Source organism: Carlito syrichta, unplaced genomic scaffold (genome assembly GCF_000164805.1).
Source record: "Carlito syrichta isolate Samal-C Ts95f unplaced genomic scaffold, Tarsius_syrichta-2.0.1 Scaffold309457, whole genome shotgun sequence".
NCBI lineage: Eukaryota > Metazoa > Chordata > Mammalia > Primates > Tarsiidae > Carlito > Carlito syrichta.
In genome coordinates this window covers 183,769-204,318 of record NW_007253553.1, presented here as the reverse complement: position 1 = coordinate 204,318, position 20,550 = coordinate 183,769, and the positions used below count along the sequence as shown (strand labels likewise).

General features: G+C 37.4%; 1 protein-coding gene across 1 annotated transcript in view; it reads left to right on the top strand.

Moving 5' to 3' along the window:
* LOC103269695 (contactin-associated protein-like 3) overlaps window positions 1-20,550 on the top strand; it is a 163,233-nt gene that overhangs the window by 91,607 nt on the left and 51,076 nt on the right. Inside the window, exons 11-12 of the mRNA XM_008067259.2 lie at window positions 12,203-12,400; window positions 16,142-16,298. Coding sequence (XP_008065450.2) covers window positions 12,203-12,400; window positions 16,142-16,298 — 355 coding nt within the window. The remainder of the gene's footprint in view (window positions 1-12,202; window positions 12,401-16,141; window positions 16,299-20,550) is intronic.

Sequence of the window (20,550 nt, the reverse complement as noted above, 5' to 3'; positions counted from 1 at the left end):
CAGACTGGAGTGCAGTGGCTGCTCCCGGCCACTGCAGCCTCGACCTGCTAGGTTCCAGCGATCCTTCCACCCCAGCCTTCCAAGTAGCTGGAACTACAGGCTCATGCTACCATGCTCAGCTAATTTTTGATTTATTGTAGAGATGAGGTCTCGCCAAGTTGCCCAGGTGGGTCTTGAACCCGTGGACTCAGGCAATCCACTCACCTCAACCTCCCAAGGCGCGGGATTACAGGCTGAGCCACCGAACCCGGCCATTTTTAAATTTTTTTAACCTAGCCCTCCTGCTATCTCACACATAAACAATACACTCCCAGCTAAGTATCTTTTAGTTCCCTAACATCCAAGGACATTTGAAAATTAAGGCTTGTGTCTTAAGACTTTGTTTTACAGATCCGAGCCAATCTCCCTGTCTGTATGATGGATGACCTAAAACTCGGACTGCTGGTTTCCAGAATAGCTAATTGCCATGGCAACAACAACCCCCTCCCACCATCGCATTCCACAGGAATGCTCTTTGTAAATCAACTCCCAGTCCCTGTCTCCTAGAAAAACAAAACAAAATAACCTCATAACCCCCCCCCCCCAAAAAAAAACACTTTAGAAAAATCCCCAGTCTCAAGCATTTGCTGCCCTGCTTTTCTTCGCTTCTGGCCCATTCTCTCCCTTGAGAAGTGAATACATTCTTTTCTCATTTACTTTCTGAATAATGTGAAAGTATAAATTGCCCAATAAAAACATGATTAAGGGGGAGAAATCTATGGAATTCATGTTGCTGTAGGAAGAATCCCAGACTCCTTTATCGAGCTGAGAAGGGAAAATGATCTATTAATTCTTTTTTTCTAGTTGAATATTAAATAACACTAGTTATGGTGACTTACAGTTCGTTCCTGTTCTTGCTAGTTTTGGTCTATTTTGTGACATAGCTTTCCATAGGCTTTGAGTCAAGAGTTCTTTCCACCAGCCTTCAAATTCTCTTTCATGGATCTCTGGTTGTGTTTGATGAGTTAGGGGTGCCGTGAGCAGCAATATGGCTGTTAGATTTGTCTAATGCCAAGGGCAGGAGAGAGTCAGGTACAAAGTCCCCAGAGCAGGGGCAGAGACTGGTGTGGGTTTCTCAGTGGGTTCCTTGTTATACTGTTTTGATTGTTAAACGTCGCTTATGTGTTAAATCCCATTCATGTATTAGCCACTAATAAGAAGAAGAAGAAGAAGAAGAAGAAGAAGAAAACTCTATACACCTGTTTTCTGTCCCCTGTAATTTGGAAAGTTTACATGTAGACTGATCATTATACCAAATACATATTACAGAGGCAGTCTTATGGCATGACAATATAAATATGGTTGAATTTTTATGTTGTGTAAGCTTTTATACCTTCATACTGTGAGGTATATTTTTGAAAAAGTAAAGACATCAAACTGTTTTTGTTTTTTTAGAAACATTGTGGAGAGTGTTTCAACTTAAAAAAATTATTTTACAAAAAGATACAGTCAATGTAATGGAAATGATATGGTTCCTAGAACACACAGCTGCTCTCTTGCTCACCAGTGAAATCTGAGAGGCAGGGAACTGGGAGGAAAGAAGTTTATTTCTGAATTTGGAATTCGGGAAGATGAGCTAGTATGGATACCACGACCAGTTCAGCTCCTCAGATTTTACAGTCTGTATTTGTAAACATAAGCATTGAGTTTTTGTATTGTTTACCATCAAACTACGTGATTTACAAAGCATTCTGTAAGATTCCAGTTCCAATCGCTTTTCGTTTTTTTATAACATTCATTGTCTGCATATTCTTGGTACACATTACTGGCAACCTGTAATTTTAGTTTATCAGTAATTCTAAGTAAAGGTGTTACTGGAACTTACTACAAAGTAAAACATTATTCATTATGATATGTCATTAGTCAATGAGTACAATAAAACCAAAAGTGTACTGATTATGGTTACATGATTGGTATAATTATATTTCTAACTATTAATCATGTAGTGAGCAGCAATATATTTTACTAACTATGTGACTACAACCGTGGGGTCTGAAATTCATTCTATTTCAGGGAGGAGTCAGCACAGTCATGAGTCTAAGGAATGTGGGTGTGCGCAGAGCATTAATCCTAAGCCATCAAACATTTGTAGTAGTAGAGGGCTACTTTAAGAGGGTGTCTTTTAATCGGAAACAAGTTAGACTTTTTAGCAGACATTTGTGTAGCTATGGTTATTACCATGAATATTATATTAGATACGCAGATGTAGTAGTACTGACCACTGAATGAGTTGCTGACACACTATTAATCAATTTTAGTTGGAAAAAAATTTTTTGCCATGATCATGTGGGCTGCTTATTTCTAATGCGTCTTTTATACATTTGTTTACGAGACGATCCCAAATTCTGTAACATATTTTAAGATGGTTTATTCTTGAGCCAACCTTGAGGACTTAAGCTGAGTACACCCACCCTCAGGAGGTTCTAAGAATGTATGCCCCAAATGGCAGCTTAGTTATATACAGTTTTAGGGCACCAAAAGTTACAAAAACCATAAATCAATACATATGATATTTTTGTTGGCTTGGTCCAGAAAGGAGGGACGTTTCCAAATGGGGGCTTGCAGGTTATGGGTGGATTTAGAGATTTCTTGACTGGCAAATTGCAGTTCCTATTTAAGGAATTTTGGAACTCAGTAGAGGAGATGGTTTGTTAAGATAAGGGGTTGGAAAACTCCTGGTTTTATGAATTTGGGTAAGAGGAAAAAGGTCAGGTTTAGTCCTCAGTTCCCACTTTTGGCCAAACAGCATTCCTTAGAATGCATAGGTAGGCCAATAAACAGGAGGTCCCGTGTCACTAGAAACACTCATTCCTTGGGTTGTCAATTCCATTTACCTGGCAGGGTCCCATGGGGCTAGGAGGCATATTCCTAGAATTGTCTATTTGATAATAATAGTTTACACATCAGTGGTGCTGTATTATGGGAGAAGGTCATAGTTTGACCTGAATTTGTAGCCGATTGTTTAAGGATGAAAGGAAGTCAGGCCTAGAGTTCAGTCTGAAGAAACAAAACAAACACACATTCTGAACCAGATCTATCTTACAAGCTATCATTATCCAGGCCCTTGATTTTGTACTTTTTCTTTTCCTGCATTTGTGATAGTGTTTACAAGAAACATGTAATGATAACATAGTGACGAGTGTAATGATGAGAATTATTTTAGAGTTCATGAAGACTGACCTGGTCCAGTGTTCCTGGAGGATACCTGCTATAGTTGTTGCTCTGGAGACCAGCTGGACCTTAGGTGTCAGCAGTTTATTTCGAAGTCCAGGTGTGATCAGGTGCTCTCTTTAGGTGTAAGATGTGACTCCAACTCGACTCCTTTAATGTTGCAGCACAAGAGTTAGTTAAAAATACCTGGTAAGGTCCTATAATTGTTTATAGATTGTTTCTTGAAAGGGATTAAAGTAAAACAATAATTGCAAAAGGCAAAAGTCTTAGGACAGCCATTGTGGATGACAATAATAAGAACACAACAATTGATAAGAAAATTTGGTTATTCTGTGACATTTAACATTATTCTTACTATTGGTAACATATACTGAAACATCAGAATTATAGGAATGTGATACAATTTGGAGCACATATAATTCAAAGTTAAGAATCTTTTATATTTGACCGCGTTTCCTGTATGATTCCAACATATTAAACAAGCCAAATATGTCTCTGTTGATTTTCAGGACACCTAATATTTAAAAAACTTAAGAAGGGCAGAAAGACTGAATTTAGAACCTTAAATTTTGATATTAGAGAGTTTGTCAAATATTAAAGGCTTTAAACGCATGATTCCATAACACAGGTCATTGTAAAATAGTCATTCATTTAACCAAAATAATAATTCAAAGATTTTTAAAGCAAAAACCTTTGATACCAGGTGGGGTTTGGTGCAAAACCCGTGAATACTTTGGCTCATTTCTAAAATGAATTTTAGAGCGGCTAGCAAAGTTTCAAAACAAAGTTTATTAGTGAGAAAAAGCGAAAAAGGAAGAAGATTCATGGCAGAAAGACCTGCCATGGGCAAGTTTTTTATACAAGAAAAATCACACTTTTGCTCTCAACTCCATACTAGATATAGCTACCTAGTTATTGATATGCTAATGGATGGAGTCCAGGTAACCATGACTCTGGAGAGATTGACATCTCTGGGCTCCTGATGGGAGAGAGAAAAGGGGAGAGGTGGTCTTTTCCTGACCACATTGTCTTATGTGGGAGACCTATTGAACATTTCCAATCTAAAAGTTCCTTAGCTAAAAGGTGGTCTTATTATCATTTCTATTGCTTTTGTCAGTTAAGAGGTAGTCTTTGACCTTCCACCTGGACCAGGGAACCTGAAAGATTCTAGAGATTATTATGGGAAACTAGGAATTGAAAGGTTGGGCTGTCCTAGTCTTGCATTGACGGGGAGTTTTCTTTTGACTTGCTAAGGGATGGGGAAGGCTGCAAGCTTGGCCTGCAGTAAAATGCAATTTTAAAAATGTCTGAATGCTTCCTAAAAACTGCCCGTGGAAAATGTACCTATCTATGTCTAACCTGTGCTTGCTGGAGTTTTCTTTTGACTTGCTAAGGGATGGGGAAGGCTGCAAGCTTGGCCTGCAGTAAAATGCAATTTTAAAAATGTCTGAATGCTTCCTAAAAACTGCCCATGGAAAATGTACCTATCTATGTCTAACCTGTGCTAGCTACCCTGCCTCACCTTTACTCTTTAATAGAGGAGACATTTCTTAAACAGTAATAATTAAGAAACACAGGGAAGGACAAGCTAAATCTGTCATCCTTCTTTCTTTTTATATATATATATATATTTTCCAGCTTGCTTAAAAGGTAAATAAAAATCCTTTGTTAATTACTGAAATTATAAGAAAAGCTTGTTTTATCTTTACTGATAAAGGAAAGATTTTATCTTTTAATTCATGTATCATTAACATCAAAGCCAATTTTAATAAAACCTTATAAATAAATCCACATAATTTAAATCAGTTTTACCATAATTTAAAATTTATATAAACTTACTATAACTTTTATAATTCCCATCAGAGAACAGACCAATGCTTCAAGGAAATCCTGTTATTCTGGCACAAAGCTTCAGACTTTGGCCTTGCATTAGTGTGTAGTTTATAGTAATGTTTAATTTATAGGCAATTCTGAATTTCATCTCTCAAGAATCAGCCCTTACAGTGTCACAGGCTCACCTCTTCTACAATAGTTCCTGGACCCAGAGAGATTGAATAACTTTACTTTTTGCCCCTATATCTCATAAGGACAGTTTATTTTGATTGTCTCCTTCTCCTGAAACTGAAGACGAGGCCCTGACTGATGGGATTTAGCAAGAGTCACTGTGTATTCCAGTCCCAATGTTATGGTCCAAGTAAACGCTCAGCTGCTATCTCTTGGCTCCAGTAAATTGAGAGACAGGGAACTGGCGGAAAGAAGTTTATTTCCGAATTTGGAATTCAGAGAGCAGAACCTGGCTTCTGGCATTTTTGGAAGTTTAGGGTTGCTGGTACTTATACATGGACTATGTGACTGACAGAGCATTGTACAGAACTCAAATTATAGGTGTATTTTGTTAACAGTAACAATTAAGGTCCACATTTCCTGGTGCCAGCTACCAAAAGGTAACTCACAGTGTTATCAGTAACACTAAACTGAATAGTTGAATAAGTTTGCTATAGAGTAAGGGAATTAATAGAGCCTATTACAAAGTAAAACATTATTCACTGCAACATATTGTTGATTAGTAGTTATAGCATGCAAGAAGTTATATAAATTACAAGGCTTGTGGTTACATGGGGACTATATTTTCAAATCTATAACCACTGGTAAAAGGGAATGAATAGGGATTCATTTCTCTCAGTTGAGTGAGTGCAGTCTGCAGGTGAAGGGTTCTTTGAAGTGACTTAACAGGGAAAGTATAAGAGATGAGGAGATATGTTTTCTTTGCTGATTTTCAGGACTGTAAGTACATGCAGGTCTGCTGGAATATTATGCCTTTCTTTCAAGCTTATGGCATATGGACAGATAATAGTGGGTTTCCATTATCACCAGGAGCCAAAGCCCTGTAACTTAACAGCATGAAGGTAGTTATTAGAATATTTATTAAAGATTTGAAAAACTTAGAACATTTCATTAAAATAGAACCACAGATTACAGTAAAAATAAGTTATTTATTTAACCAAAGTGATAAACTTTAAAAGCAATAACAAAAGTTACATAGATGTAATAACTTTAATTTTTTAAAGTTCAGTTTCCCTAAGTAATAAAAAATCTAATAAAGACAACATAGGAATTATTTTTAATGAAACATCAAACGTTGTTTCTTTACCAAAAAGGTAAAGAAAAACCTTCTGTAGTGTAATTTTTATTTTTTATTTTATTTAATTTATTTTTGAGTTGGAGTCTTGCTCTGTGGCCCAGACTGGAGTGCAGTGGCATGTTCCTGGCCACTGCAGCCCCAACCTGCTGGGCTCTGGCAATCCTTCTGCCTCAGCCTTCCAATTAGCTGGAACTACAGGCCCACGCTACCATGCCCGGCTAATTTTTTGACCTATTGTAGAGATGAGGTCTTACCAAGTTGCACAGGTGGGTCTTGAACCCATGTGCTCAGGCAATCCACTCACCTCAGCCTCCCAAAGCACGGGATTACAGGCTGAGCCACTAAGCCCAGCTGTAATTTTTGTTTCTTAGAGGAACCCATTTAGATAATCTGGAATTCAAACCTGATGAAAAAATACTTGACTTAATTAGCCACAGGACTAGTGTATCTAGGGTTATGAATGAACATTATAATTATAGATGAAACAAGAACCAATAAGATAATACTAACTAGGGGAATACATGACCGTGCAGAGGCCATGGCTGTTGGTTCCCTAAAGCTTCGCTGAACAATCACTGACATGAAGCAAGGTTGATTGATAGGAGAAAAGGCATACATGTTTTAGTTAATGTGTATACACGGGAGCCTTCAGAATGAAGACCCAGCTTCCCAATGAGTTTCAGAACCATAAATACGATCTCAAGTTAACAGGAAGAATAGGGGTTTGCATTAAATTATTTTGAGGGACAACACATGGTTGGGAGAATGAATGGATAGGGAAAACAGAACAACTCACAAATAGTTATGCTTGGAAACTGAACAAACCTGAAAGACAAGCATTATACTTGTAAGGAGCTCTGCCCAGATGTGGTCTGATCTTCCTCTTCTTCTTCTGTAATAAATTAACAGGAAAGGGAAGCAGCTTCTCCATAACTAAGTGTAGGCAGGAAGGTCAGAGAGACCTTGTGGCAAAAAGTCATATTTGGGTAAATTTTTCTACACCCTTCAACTATTAGGAACAATATAAGAAGTTTACTGATTACATCCAGAAGTTTGGATATATAAAGAAAGGCCAAGAATAGTAAGCTATCCTGGAGGAAAACATTGCTGTTTTAGACTTTCAAGATAAAACGTTTCTGCATCAGGCCACAACTACAGTTAGAACTAGAGGAATTATAAAAGTTACAAGATCTGACAAAAAGTTGGAGAGAGTTATTATCTCAGGCCTCTCAAGGAGAGAAAAGCTAAAAGCAGTCAGATATAAAAGTTGAACTTCTGAGATACAAGTCTGAAAAGTTTTTTTTTTTTTTTTTTCCAGTAGTTTTTATTATGGTTTTGTGGGGTACAGTTATGGGTAGGTGTACAATGACGTTTCATTCAGGCACCCTGTAGATAAGAAGTGTTTTCCCATCCCCCGACAGATATTTGCTACTGTTAATCCCATCCCCCTCCCCCCCATAGTTTCCCAGTACCATCCGTCATTTTCTCATAGTATTGCATTGGATGTTCAAGGTCCATTATATGAGTGAGAACATGTGATATTCGGATTTTTGTTTTTGTGAGAGGTCACTCAGTATTATAGACTCTAGTTCCATCCAGGTTGCAGCGAAATTCATGATTTTGTTCTTTTTTATGGCTGCGTAGTATTCCATCGTGTATATGTACCACATTTTTTTAATCCAGTCCTCTTTTGATGGGCAGCATGGTTGTTTCCAGGTTCTTGCTATTGTGAACAATGCTGCGATAAACATACGTGTGCAGGTATCTTTTTTATAGAGTGATTTGTGTTCTTCAGGGTATATTCCCAGTAGGGGGATTGCAGGGTCATATGGAAGGTCAATTTTTAGAGCTTTTATGAAAAGTTTTAAAAAAAGAAACAGGTTATAGAATTATAAATCAAAACCTCTTGTAATTTTATTAAGGGCAAATTAATACTGTAAGAAAATCTTGTTTTAACACAGGGGAACAAAATTTAGGAAGACTATAATAAATTAATTTCCTTCCAATTATAACCAACATAATCACATACAAAATTCCTGAATCTTATTAAGACTTACAAAACCTCTATAACACGCTTGAACTTTCTGTTTTTCCCCATAATTCCCTCTTTTTTTTTTTCTGAGTTGGAGGCTCACTCTGTCGCCCAGATTGGAGTGTAGTGGCTGCTCCCGGCCACTGCAGCCTCGACCTGCTGGGCTCCGGCGATCCTTCTACCTCAGCCTTCCAAGTAGCTGGAACTACAGGTGTGCGCTACCACGCCTGGATAGTTTTTTGGATTTATTGTAGAGATGAGGTCTCGACAAGTTGCCCAGGTGGGTCTCGAACCCGCGGACTCAGGCAATCCACTCACCTCAGCCTCCCAAGGCGCGGGATTACAGGCTGAGCCACCGAGCCCGGTTTACTGGTTCCTTTCTACCTTCTTTCATAAGTTACTTTTCTAAAATAACTTGAATTAACCTTCTGAGTTAGACAAAATTATTTTTTTTTATAAAAGGGAATACGACTCATGTTTTATAATTAATTTTTAAAATCAAAAACACATCTTACTCTGACATAATTTATCTTCAGAATTATATTAACTAGAATTCTTATTCTTAGTAACCTTAAATTTTGGTTAGAACCTAGGAAGCAAGAAATTCTGAAGCATGTAAGATATTAGCATTTTACAGATAAGGATTATAATGCAATTTTAGAAATATGCTTTCCTATATCATAACTCTTTCTGAATTGAAAGTGACCTAGACATTTAATGAGTTTCTAAAATAATTTTAAGATTTAAAATACATAAAAAGCTTACCTATAAGCATTATCTCATTTATATTGACTCAGTTGATTCATTTTTAGCAGTTTGCTTAATTACTTATGAAAACTGAAAATTGGACAAAGCTAGTCATCATTTTAAGTTATTTTCTGTTAACTGTTTTTATAGCCTGTGTATATCAAGTGTTTACTTAAATAAGAATCTTAAAGTTAAATACATGGGTATTTTGCCAATAACTCAGATGATTCAACAGTTTTCATTGAATCAACAATGTTAAATCAGTTTTGCTTACCGAAAATTCATACACAGGGAGATCATTCAGTTTGGCTGGGTTTATAGTCTTATGACCTTCCTGTCAAACCCTGACACCTTAACATATCTAGCAGAGGCAAATGCAAAACTTATCTAATTAGCAGAGCCAGACAAAAATGTATGCTGACAATTTTGAAGACATTTCTATTTTATCAATAATTTTAAAATGATTTTTATTTACCAAAGATTATTAAGGTCCAGTGAACCTAGAAAGCATTTAGGTCTATTTATTTAGTTTATGAGTACTCATTTGCTTATAAGCCAATTTGATAGTATGCTAGACACAACACATAACATATACATACACATAAACACATTTAAACATACATACACAAATATAAGCACAAATTTATCTTTTACCTTGGTAATTTTAGCCATGAAATAGCAACAAACTCACTATTTTATTTTTAAAAAATGCTTAATCCAAATTATATCTTTGACAAAATTGGAACCTGTTTACATGGCTAAAGTCTGCCCCTATTGGGTAATCTAATAAAGGTGGGACAAAAATTTGGGTAGAGCACTTTCTATGGCAATTTGTTTTTAAAAACCTCTTTTAGGCCGGCTCAGTGGCTCAGCTTGTAATCCCGTGCTTTGGGAGGCCGAGGTGAGTGGATTGCCTGAGCCCGAGGGTTCGAGACCCACCTGGGCAACTTGGCAAGACCTCATCTATACAATAAATCAAAAAATTAGCCGGGCGAGGTAGCGCGCGCCTGTAGTTCCAGCTACTTGGAAGGCTAAGGTGGAAGGATCCCCGGGAGCCCAGCAGGTCGAGGCTGCGGTGGCAGGGAGCTTCCACTGCATTCCAGTCTGGGCAACAGAGTGAGACTCCAACTCAAAAAAAAAAAAAAATCTCTTTTACCAATTCTTTTCTTTTCTTTTTTCCTTTTTTATTTTGAAGTTTCAAATGAGCTTTCAAAGTTTACCTTGAAACAGTTTTATCAGCATCAGTAGATTAACAGCAGATTCAAAGCAGCCAGATAAGAAAAGAGAGAAATAGAGAGCTTAGAATACTTTATTTAACCCTATAGATGCTGGCTATCCATTTGAGCTCTGAATTTCCTTGTTATAATTTACTCAGTTTCAAAACAAATAAGCCTTAATATCTGACCAGCTGGAGTCCCATAAACCTCATGGGCAACCCAAAAGGGGTCATTTTCTTTGCCTTTCCTATCTTTTAGAGGATTTATTTCCCATTCTTTTTTTTTTTTTCCCCCAAAAGGGGGAGCTGAACTATGGCCTAGTGTTTCGCCCTATGGATCTGGAGTGTGCTGATTGTGGGCAGGACTTCACAGTGTTACATCACTGAATCGTTTCCACCCTCTTATGTGTCACAGTATTCTCTTTGGGGGTCTGTTACCTCCAAGAGGGCTCGAAATGCTGAGGGATGAGCTCTCAAATGCATTTCCTGGACAAGCCTTTTAAAAATTAATTTTGTTGAAGAATTCCCTGTAGAGTCACTGCACGTCATGGGAGTCACAGTGTCTGCACAGAGACACTCTCACTGCGCCCCCAGTCACCTAGGGGTGCCTTTCCGCTGGGAGGACACACCCTCCCTTTTCTCTTTGGAGCTGAGCAAGTCAGTCTCATTTACCTACCAAAATGACAGTTCGATCAAATGGGCAGATAAGTCAATCAGGTTTACTTTTTCTTTAGGGATGGGAGAAAAGGCAATGGGGAGGGCCCTTTAGAATGCACTTCAGAACCAAATCTTTGGATCTCAAACTATTTCCTAGTAATTAAAAACCATTTTAGCCGGCTCGGTGGCTCAGCCTGTAATCCCGCGCCTTTGGGAGGCTGAGGTGAGTGGATTGCCTGAGCCGCGGGTTCGAGACCCGCCTGGGCAACTTGGTGAGACCTCATCTCTAAAATAAATCAAAAATCAGCCGGGCGTGGTAGCGCATACCTGTAATTCCGGCTACTCGGAAGGCTGAGGCGGAAGGATCACTGAAGCCACTGCACTCCAGTCTGGGCGACAGAATGAGACTCCAACTCAAAAAAACCCCAAAAAAACCATTTTAGAATAAACCAGAGACCATCAACCTAAAGCAGGAGGTCTGAAGCAGAAACTTACCAGGACCACCTGAGGAGAAGCACGAAGTTGGTGGGCCAGCAATGGGCCCCTGCTGGTACCTAGCTCTGGGTTCCAGCAACTCATCTGGTGTCCCTGAAGTCTTCTGTGAGGTCTCAAGTCTTTGGGCACCAATTTGTTGATGAAAAGATCCCAGACTCTGTAAAATATTTTAAGATAGTTTACTCTTGAGCCAAACTTGAAATCTTAAGCCAGGCACACATTCTCAGGACCTCCTGAGGATGGGTGTACCCCGGCTTAAAGATTATCAATTTATTTGATTATCAGAGAAAAAAATACTCAATGAGAAGAGGACTGTGTTTATTTAAAAGATAAATACATGCACAATAAAAGTTTGTCTTTGGTATGTTAATATAAAAAAAATTAGGTCCCAAAATTATATTTATCATTTTGGGCACTATAATGCAGATTTTAAGTAATTGGCTCCCTTTATGATGTTAACTACATTGTCAAGGAGATTTCACCAAAATAACTACTACAAATACATAGGAATGCAAATTTTAGTAAAGACAATCCTTAATTTAAATTATTTAAATAATCCCACTTATGTTGGTGCCAATCTCAAAGGGATCTGATGATTTTTTTAAAAATTCAGATGAAAAATGCTTCTGACTTTCATATTTATTGTAGCATTTCGACCTAGTTATGGTCTTTTTCTCCCTCCCAATCCCGCTTCTGCCACAAGACCTTGCATGGACCTCAGTACAGCACAATGGCTCCCTCCTGGTCAGAGTCAAAAGCTTGCACGGAGATAGCCCTCGTCCTGTGTTTTTCAAGTACACGGCCAGCATGGACCAGCTCCAGGCCCTAATAGACCACGCAGATCACTGCCAACAGGAGCTGGCTTTCCACTGCAGGAAGTCCAGGCTCTCAGCTCGCCGTGGTAAGTCATCAGCCACCATAGACTTTAGTTTCAGAGAGGTTGCAGCAGCCTGCCACAGATTCTTGAGACTCCTGTGTCCACAGCACCTGGAAATGACAGAGACGTTTTTCTGTGGGGCCAAGAGTAAGGTTCATATTTGCTTCTCTTTTCTCAAAGCTGTGAATGAGCTGAAGTTTCTTCCTAGACTCAGTTGAGCAAGGGAACAACACAATATCATTGGAATGCAGCGTCCCTCCGACCATGAAGGGCGGCAACACCTTAATTGTGTTTTATATCAGAAAAGATTGCTAACAATATGACTTTGTTTTGATTATTCCATGAGATTATTTTTCATACTGAATGCAATTAATGTCTTGGATAATTGAGAATTAGGGGTCAGTGTTGGTATCATACCGTTCTTTTAGGACACAAGACAGCATAACTCTGCTAATAGTTGATATTTTATTTTTAGTCCACTCTTTCAAAATTCAGTTTTTGGTTTTGTAATTCTTCCCTTTGAAATAATTTATTTCATTGAAATGTCCAACCTTGCTGCCTTCATGAAACCCCTTTGGTTTCCTGGAGACCAATCTGCCTCTTCTCTGATCAGGCCTCTGGGAGAAGTAGACTGAACACACTGTGGTAGGCTGGCTTCTCTGAGTTCTAATTCTAAGCCTGTCACTCAGCAGCTGTGGACTTGGAAATTGTTTGATCTTTCTGAATCTTCAGAACTGAGACTTTAACTTTGCCAAAACTTAATTGCACAACATGTAGAAAATGTGTGAAATAGATGCTATTTATTTACAACTATTCTGTTTACTGAGTTCATAGTTAGTGCTAGAGCATTTGGAATAATTTATTGATAGTTGATTGCTGCCAAAGAGATCACTGAAGTAAGATCATATGTTCCCAGGCAAATGAGGAAATCTGCTTTGGAAGAGTAAATCAGTGCTATGGAGCAATGTGAGTTGGGTTTTTTAACCAGAAAAAAACAGTTAAAGGAGTTTTGGGTTCAGCTGCTAACAAAGTCAGAGCTAGTGAGTCAGGGAGTAAAGTGCATATCTACTAAGCATATGGGCTCCTCCAGAACCTGGACACAGCTCAAGTAAGTAAAGAATTCTGGTTGAAAGCCCAGTGTTTACTATTGATTTGCAAATGATAACTTGATTGTCATTCCTTCTGTGTAAATATTTAAAACAGCAACAGCAAAACAAAACAAAAACAAACAAACAAGTATTTACTTGGGCTTAGGGGAAAAGATGGAAAGAGAAAAGAACTTTAAACTTGTTAAGCACTTTCTAAAGAAACTAAATAAAGGGATTTTATTATCTACACATACTCAAATTATATTAATTACTTATACACTGCCAACAGAGAATTTTTAATACAAACTTAGACAAACTCAGTACAGACCTATGTATTTCCAGAAGCTGTTAACTAGAGCAAAGATGAAGCAGGAAAATAGTGTGACCTGATAGTTCTTAAACTTGTTGCACTAATTTGCTTTGTGTTATCAATGGATGCCCACAGGTGTGCAGAACATTGATACTACCCTTGTATGGAAGGAGTAAAAATCCAATGCCTTCAACAGGAGCCTTCATTAGAATGTTGCAGTGTGAGAATAGCAAAGATTACTACAGTGTGGAAACAAATAGCTTAAGAATTTGATAGGGTAGATTGGTGAATGCTACTCAAAATTAAGTTTAATTCCAAGAATGTTTCATTGGTCAAAATCTCAGAAGTATCAGAAAAATGATACAGAAGGTTAGGGAGAAACCACTGGGCCCTGGTCTTGTCAGGGTCGGGGAACATATTTAGTTCTTCAGCACATTTGAAGGCTCTATTATACATAGTTTCGGGAGATATGATTATGGGTGGTCTAAAAAGAAGTTATGTGATAGTAAGTGTTGATATTCTAGAGAACTGTTCAGTTGCCATGTTGTGAATGTCAAGGTCACTGAGAATTGTAGTTGTGGCTGAAGAGACAGACAAGCAACTATAGGCTGAAATATTGGGGGAGTAGTACCCTCACCTTTGATAACTCTCCTATTTTTTATTTTATTTTATTTTAGTCTCTAGCTCTTCTTTGTGTTTTCTGGATTATTCGTTATACAAATTCTGTAGGTTACTCAAAGAAATCTTGAATGCAACCAAATGCATTTTGCACCATTAAAAAAAACACTTGATGGACTGGGTGCAGTGGCTCATGCCTGCAATCCCAGCACTTTGGGAGGTGGAGGTGAGAAGATTACATGAGCCCAGGCATTGGAGACCAGCCTGGACAATTTGGTGAAACTTCGTCTCTACAATAAATCAAAAAATTAGCCAGGCCTGGTGGCACGCACATATAGTTTCAGCTTCTTGGAAGACTGAGGCAGAAGGATAGTCTGAGCCCAGCTGGTCATAGCTGCGGTGGCCATAAATGTGCCACTGCATCCTAGCCTGGGTGACAGAGTGAGATTCCAAATCAAAGCAAAAACAAAAAAACTTAATGGTTGTTATTTTGTAGAGAAAATTAGAAACTTTGATGTAAACATACAATTATGCATTTATTTATAATGATTTCTTTGCTCTTAAATGTATGAAAAATAAACGATATTTTGAAAAATATCTGTTAAGCTAAAAAGATCTTCCACTTCCTAGAGATAAGTTTTCAACACATTAAAAACAAACAAGCAAACAAAAAACCCCAAACCTGTTGAAATCCATTCTCTGCACATCTCTCACCCTCTGGGTCTGCAGAGGGTGGTACTGAATGCAGTGGATGTGCTTACAAGCTGAGACATTGTCTGCAGAAGCATCTACCTGGCAACACTAGTAAGCAGTGGGGGCTGGAAGTTAGGGAGAAGCTGGAATCCTTCCAGAGTCTTAGTGGGGGCCTGATGGTGATAACCTATGGTTTTGAAAGTGCACACTACGATGGACATCTTTGTAAAGCCAATTGATTTACTGTCACTTACATTTTCTTTCCTTCCTTGATTCTCTGTTGATGAGAGAGTGTTTCCCTTCACCCCATCTGCTTGCCTCCCCCTTTTCCAATCACCCTCCACAAGTGAGTGTGCAGTGATTCCCGGGGCCTGTCAGTGTCTTTGGCATAATGTGAGGTCCTATAGAGCTGAGGTGGCTTCTAGCTCTGTCTCTTACCGTGGCTGTCTCGAGGATGGGGCGTCATTGAAGCTGAGTGGTTCTGAGCCTAAGATTCACCTCAGACTGGAAGGTTTCTGTGTCATTTCTTAAGCTTTCAAATGAAGAGCCAAGCCATTCAGTATAAGAAAAAGCACAGGCATATGTCTCCAGCAGCTTTCAAGACAGGATAGGAATATTTTCAGCTAATAAAGTGAAGGAAGCCCACATTTCACATGGTAACAACTTCTTTCATGGCATTTTAGGATCTCAAACGGATTTTAGATTCTGTATATAAATTAGTCTGGTTACTATTTTGATGATTCTTCTAAAAATATTATTTCCAGATAAATCATATAATTGGAATCCTCAAGAGAAATTTGTGAATGCCGTGCTTGAGTGAGTTAGGGACTCCTTGCTTATTTTCTAATAAAAGAAAAAAAATGATGATAAGTTTTGAAATTAAAATATTTTTTTAAACTTGGAGTCCTCTTACACATTATCCTATTGCAGTGTTAAAATATTATTTCCAAAACAGTCTATTTTTTTTTTTAAATAGAGGGGAGTAAAGGAATGGTATGGGAGAATCAGGCAGTGGAGGTAAAAGTAGGTGTCACCTTTCTCATACTTGTCTTTCAGATGGAACCCCAGTGAGCTGGTGGGTTGGAAGAACCAATGAAACACACACTTACTGGGGAGGTTCTCTGCCTGATGCTCAGAAATGTACTTGTGGATTAGAGGGGAACTGCATTGATTCTCAATATCACTGCAACTGTGATGCTGACCGGAATGAATGGTGATTTCCATATACTTTCCCTGTGCAAACTGTAATTTCTTATTGCTTAAACTGTATTCCTTAGGCAGAGAGTGGAAAAGGCAGTACAATAAAGAGAATAAAGTATTCCCTAGAAATTAAAGAATAATCTTTGATGCATATAATATCATTAACCTGAAACCTAAAATAGCAAGATAAATGTTTCTATTTACTTGTGAATAATTACTTACGTCCATTTTGTTTTTCTGGTAAGACAAGATGAAAATACTAGATTAAAATTTCCCATTCACTGGAAGTAAGACATTAAACTTCTTAAAGTTAGGTTGACCTTTCTATTGCTGACCCAGGGTTGTTTTCTGACTGCCCTAACTTCTAGTTGTGCTATTCAATAGCCACATGGGGAAACCAGACAAGGTCTTGAGTCCAGGTAAGAGGATGCATAGAATACAACATTTTTCATACAGCTGAATGTCTCAAAAAGCTATAAACTCAAAGAAAAAGTGGAGAAGGACAAATCTTCCAGTTGGCACTACAAGTAGAAACATAGCTCCCTGAAGATTCATGTCTATAGACTTCCTCCCACATTGATTTGGAATTCAAATTTACATTACTTTCATAGTCTTCAGGTTAAATTGACATGGCCACAGGTTGGCAGTACTAATGGCCCATTGTAGAATTACGTGAAATTACTGGGGCTGCCCTCTCCTTAGTGCAGGCTTCACAAGACCACCAAGCATTAGCTTATAACCCAGTGTTACAGTACACAGGAACAGAGGACTTGGAGGCACAAAGAGTAGAATTGGATGCCTAAAATTCTTAGATAATGGAGTTATTAGAAACATAAAATAAATGTGAACTTTTTAAAGACATAAGCAAGGATTGAAGTAAACAATGGATTGAAAATAATTAGATACTATTTTTAAAAAGAAGATTGTAATTTACAAAAGAACCAAACATATTTGTAAATGAAATTGTTATTGAATATAAGTCTTGTTGGATCAGATATTAGACACATGATCAGAACTTTGGTGAAAGGAAACATACATGTAAATAAATGACATAGAATATAGCACAGAGAGAAACAATGGGAACTACAAAAGAGCTGCAGATATAGAGGAGTGGTACATAGGAGATCAAACATGATGCTTATAAAAGAAGACTGGAGATCATTAAACAGAGGCAACATTCAAATAGCTGAGAAATTTCCAGATTTGAGAAAATTTCAAGATATTAAGTAGAATAAATAAAAGTAAACCAAAGGGAGTGTAAAAAGAAGCAGAGATGAAAGAAAGATTCTTAAGGGAAAGGCATCCAGCAGACCTCTCCTTAGCAACACCCAGAGCAGGACACTCTCTTCACAGAAGATAAAATTACTGGCACACTTGAAATTTTGCTATGTTGATATTTTCAAAAGTGAGTGATTAAATGAAGATCCAAACAGATGAACACTGAAGTTTACCAACAGCAGACCTCACAGGAGGAACTTCTAAAAAATAGTTTTCAGAATGAAAGAAAATGATATTAAAAGGAGGATCTCAGATGCAAGAAGATATCAAGTTGACCCTTGAACAATGCAGGAATTAGGGGCAGTTAATCCCTCCTTCCCGCCTCGTGTGCAGTCAGAAATCCACGTATAGCTGTTTACTCTCCCAAAACTTCACCACTAGCAGCCTTCTGTTGGCCAGAAGCTTTACCTAGAACATAAACAAATGATTAACACATATTTTATATGTTATATTTATTATATACTGTATTCTTACAATGAATTAAGCTGGAGACAAAATGTTATTAAGAAAAGTATGAGGTCGGGCACAGTGGTGCAAGCCTGTAATCCCAGCACTTTGGGAGGTTGAAGAGAGAGGATTGCCTGAGCTCAGGGGTTCAAGACCAGCCTGGGCAACTTGGTGAGACCTTGTCTCTATAATAAGTCAAAAATTAGCCAGGTGTGGTGGCACATGCCTGTGGTTCCAGCTACTTGGAAGGCAAGGCAAAAGGATCGCCTGAGCCCCTAAGTCGAGTCTACGGTGGCCATAGCATGCCACTGCATTCCAGCCTAGCCAATAGAGTGAGACTCTTGACTCAAAAAAAAAGAAAAAAGAAAGGAAAAGAAAATTATGAGGAAGAGAATATATATTTACTATTCAGAAAATGGAAGTGGATTATCATGAAGGTCTTCATCCTTTCCTCTTCATGTGGAGTAGGTTGAAGAAGAGTAGGAAGAAGAAGGCTTGGTCTTGTTGTTTCAGAGGTTACAGAAGCCGAAGAGGTGCAGGTGGCCGGGGAGGTAGGACAGGTAGGCATACTTGGTGTAACTTTTGTTGAAGGAGATCTGCAAATTAGTGAACGCGTGGAGTTCAAACTGGTGTTCAAGGGCCATCTGTATTGAAGATAGAAAGAAAATCATAAACCAAGAGGGTTAAAAAATAAAAGTGGTAAATGTCAGGTATTAATAGCATATGTTATATATGCATTGTTTTATATATGTGGAATTGAAATCAATCATCTAATCTATTATTGAAAATGATTATGATTTACAAAAGAAGTAAAAGAATGTTTAGAAGTGAAGATATTATTATTGATATTTAAAACCTGCTTTATCACTATTCTTTAACATTAAATGATTTTAAATGTAATTAATTAATATTGTAATGGCAACCCCCAAAAGAATAGAAATAGAGAGACTAACATTCAAATCAGTAGAGAGAAGACTTTAAAAATGAGACTTTAAAAACTCAGTTAATCCAAAAGAAGAAAGAAAATGAGATTTTTTTTAAAAAGAGCAACATAAAACGAAATAAAAATGTGTGAGTAATCATTTAAATGACAAAATGTCATGTAAATGACAAAAAATCCAATTAAATTAATATATATACATAAAATTGAATTATAAATAAATTTATCTTGTTTACATGCCCAGAAATAAAGAATGTGAGATGGTAAGGAAAAAATGCTGACCAGTCAAAAGTAAGCAAATTTAAGATGTCCAGTTATGGGCAAAGATGTTTGCTATTCAATGATACTTTTAAATTTCAACAGAAAGACCTAACGGTTCTGAACTTGTATGTTTCTGATATAAATGACTCAAGATGTATAAAGATAAAAATTGGCAAAACTACAAGAAGAAATTTACAAATCAACCACTACAGGAAGAGAGTTAAACTTAAATCTGTTAGTTATTGGTAAGTCTATTGGACAAAAATTAGTAAGTTAGTAAGAACATAGAATATTTTAAAAATAAAATTAACTTGATTTTTAGACACATAAAACTGAAGAATACCCAATTTTCTCAAACACACATAGCATATTTTTAAGTAATCGTTACTCAATATTTCAAAAAGCAGAAGTCAAAGTATTTTATAAGCATTGTTATCATAGGGACAGTTTTCTGATTACAGTGAATAATAAAATGATAAAAATGTATATGAGGCAATTCAAAAGCACAAATTATTGGAAAGGAGGGAATAAAAGTTGTATTGTTTGTAAACAGTAAAATATTATGCTTGTCTACAAAGAAATTCCAGTGGCATATAAAAAATATTGAAATTAATGGGAATTGAGTAAAGCTACTCAATCTTAGAATAACTGGATTCCTATGAAGAATGCCTTATCATAAGAAAATGCTATAAAAAACACAAAGGCAATAAAGGTACTTTGGAATAAAGGTAACAAAAATATGCAATACTTTTATGGAAAAGACATTATAAAACTTTATTATGAGAATTTAAGACCTAAATACATGGAGATATGACACCACGGCCATGCATAAAGAAAATAAATATCCTTCCTGCAAAGGCTTTCTTTTATTTAATCCCAAACAAATGCTAAACATTTGCTTATTTTTTTGACAAGTTGATTCCAAAATTTATATGGAGAAACAATGAGGCAAGGGTAGCTAAGAGAATCCTGAAGAGGGAAACAAGGTGGGGAGACCAGTTTTATAGACACTGAGATAGATGTATTACGATGTGTCCTCATTCCAACAGGTTGGGTTTGTGATAGGGACAAGCAAACAGGACAGAGAGATTCAGTAGAGAGCTTGGGAGCCTCCAAAATACCTAATTGATGATGATGGTAATGATGATGGTAATGATGGTTCCAGTCCCTCTTTTGCCTGAACAAATATTAGAGATGAAACTTGACCCAGTATTTCTTACTGTAGCTTTCCCAACAACACAAAGTAATCAAGGCTCTGCTTTAACTAAAAAAAAAAATCTAAGCCGGGCTCGGTGGCTCAGCCTGTAATCCGCGCCTTTGGGAGGCTGAGGTGAGTGGA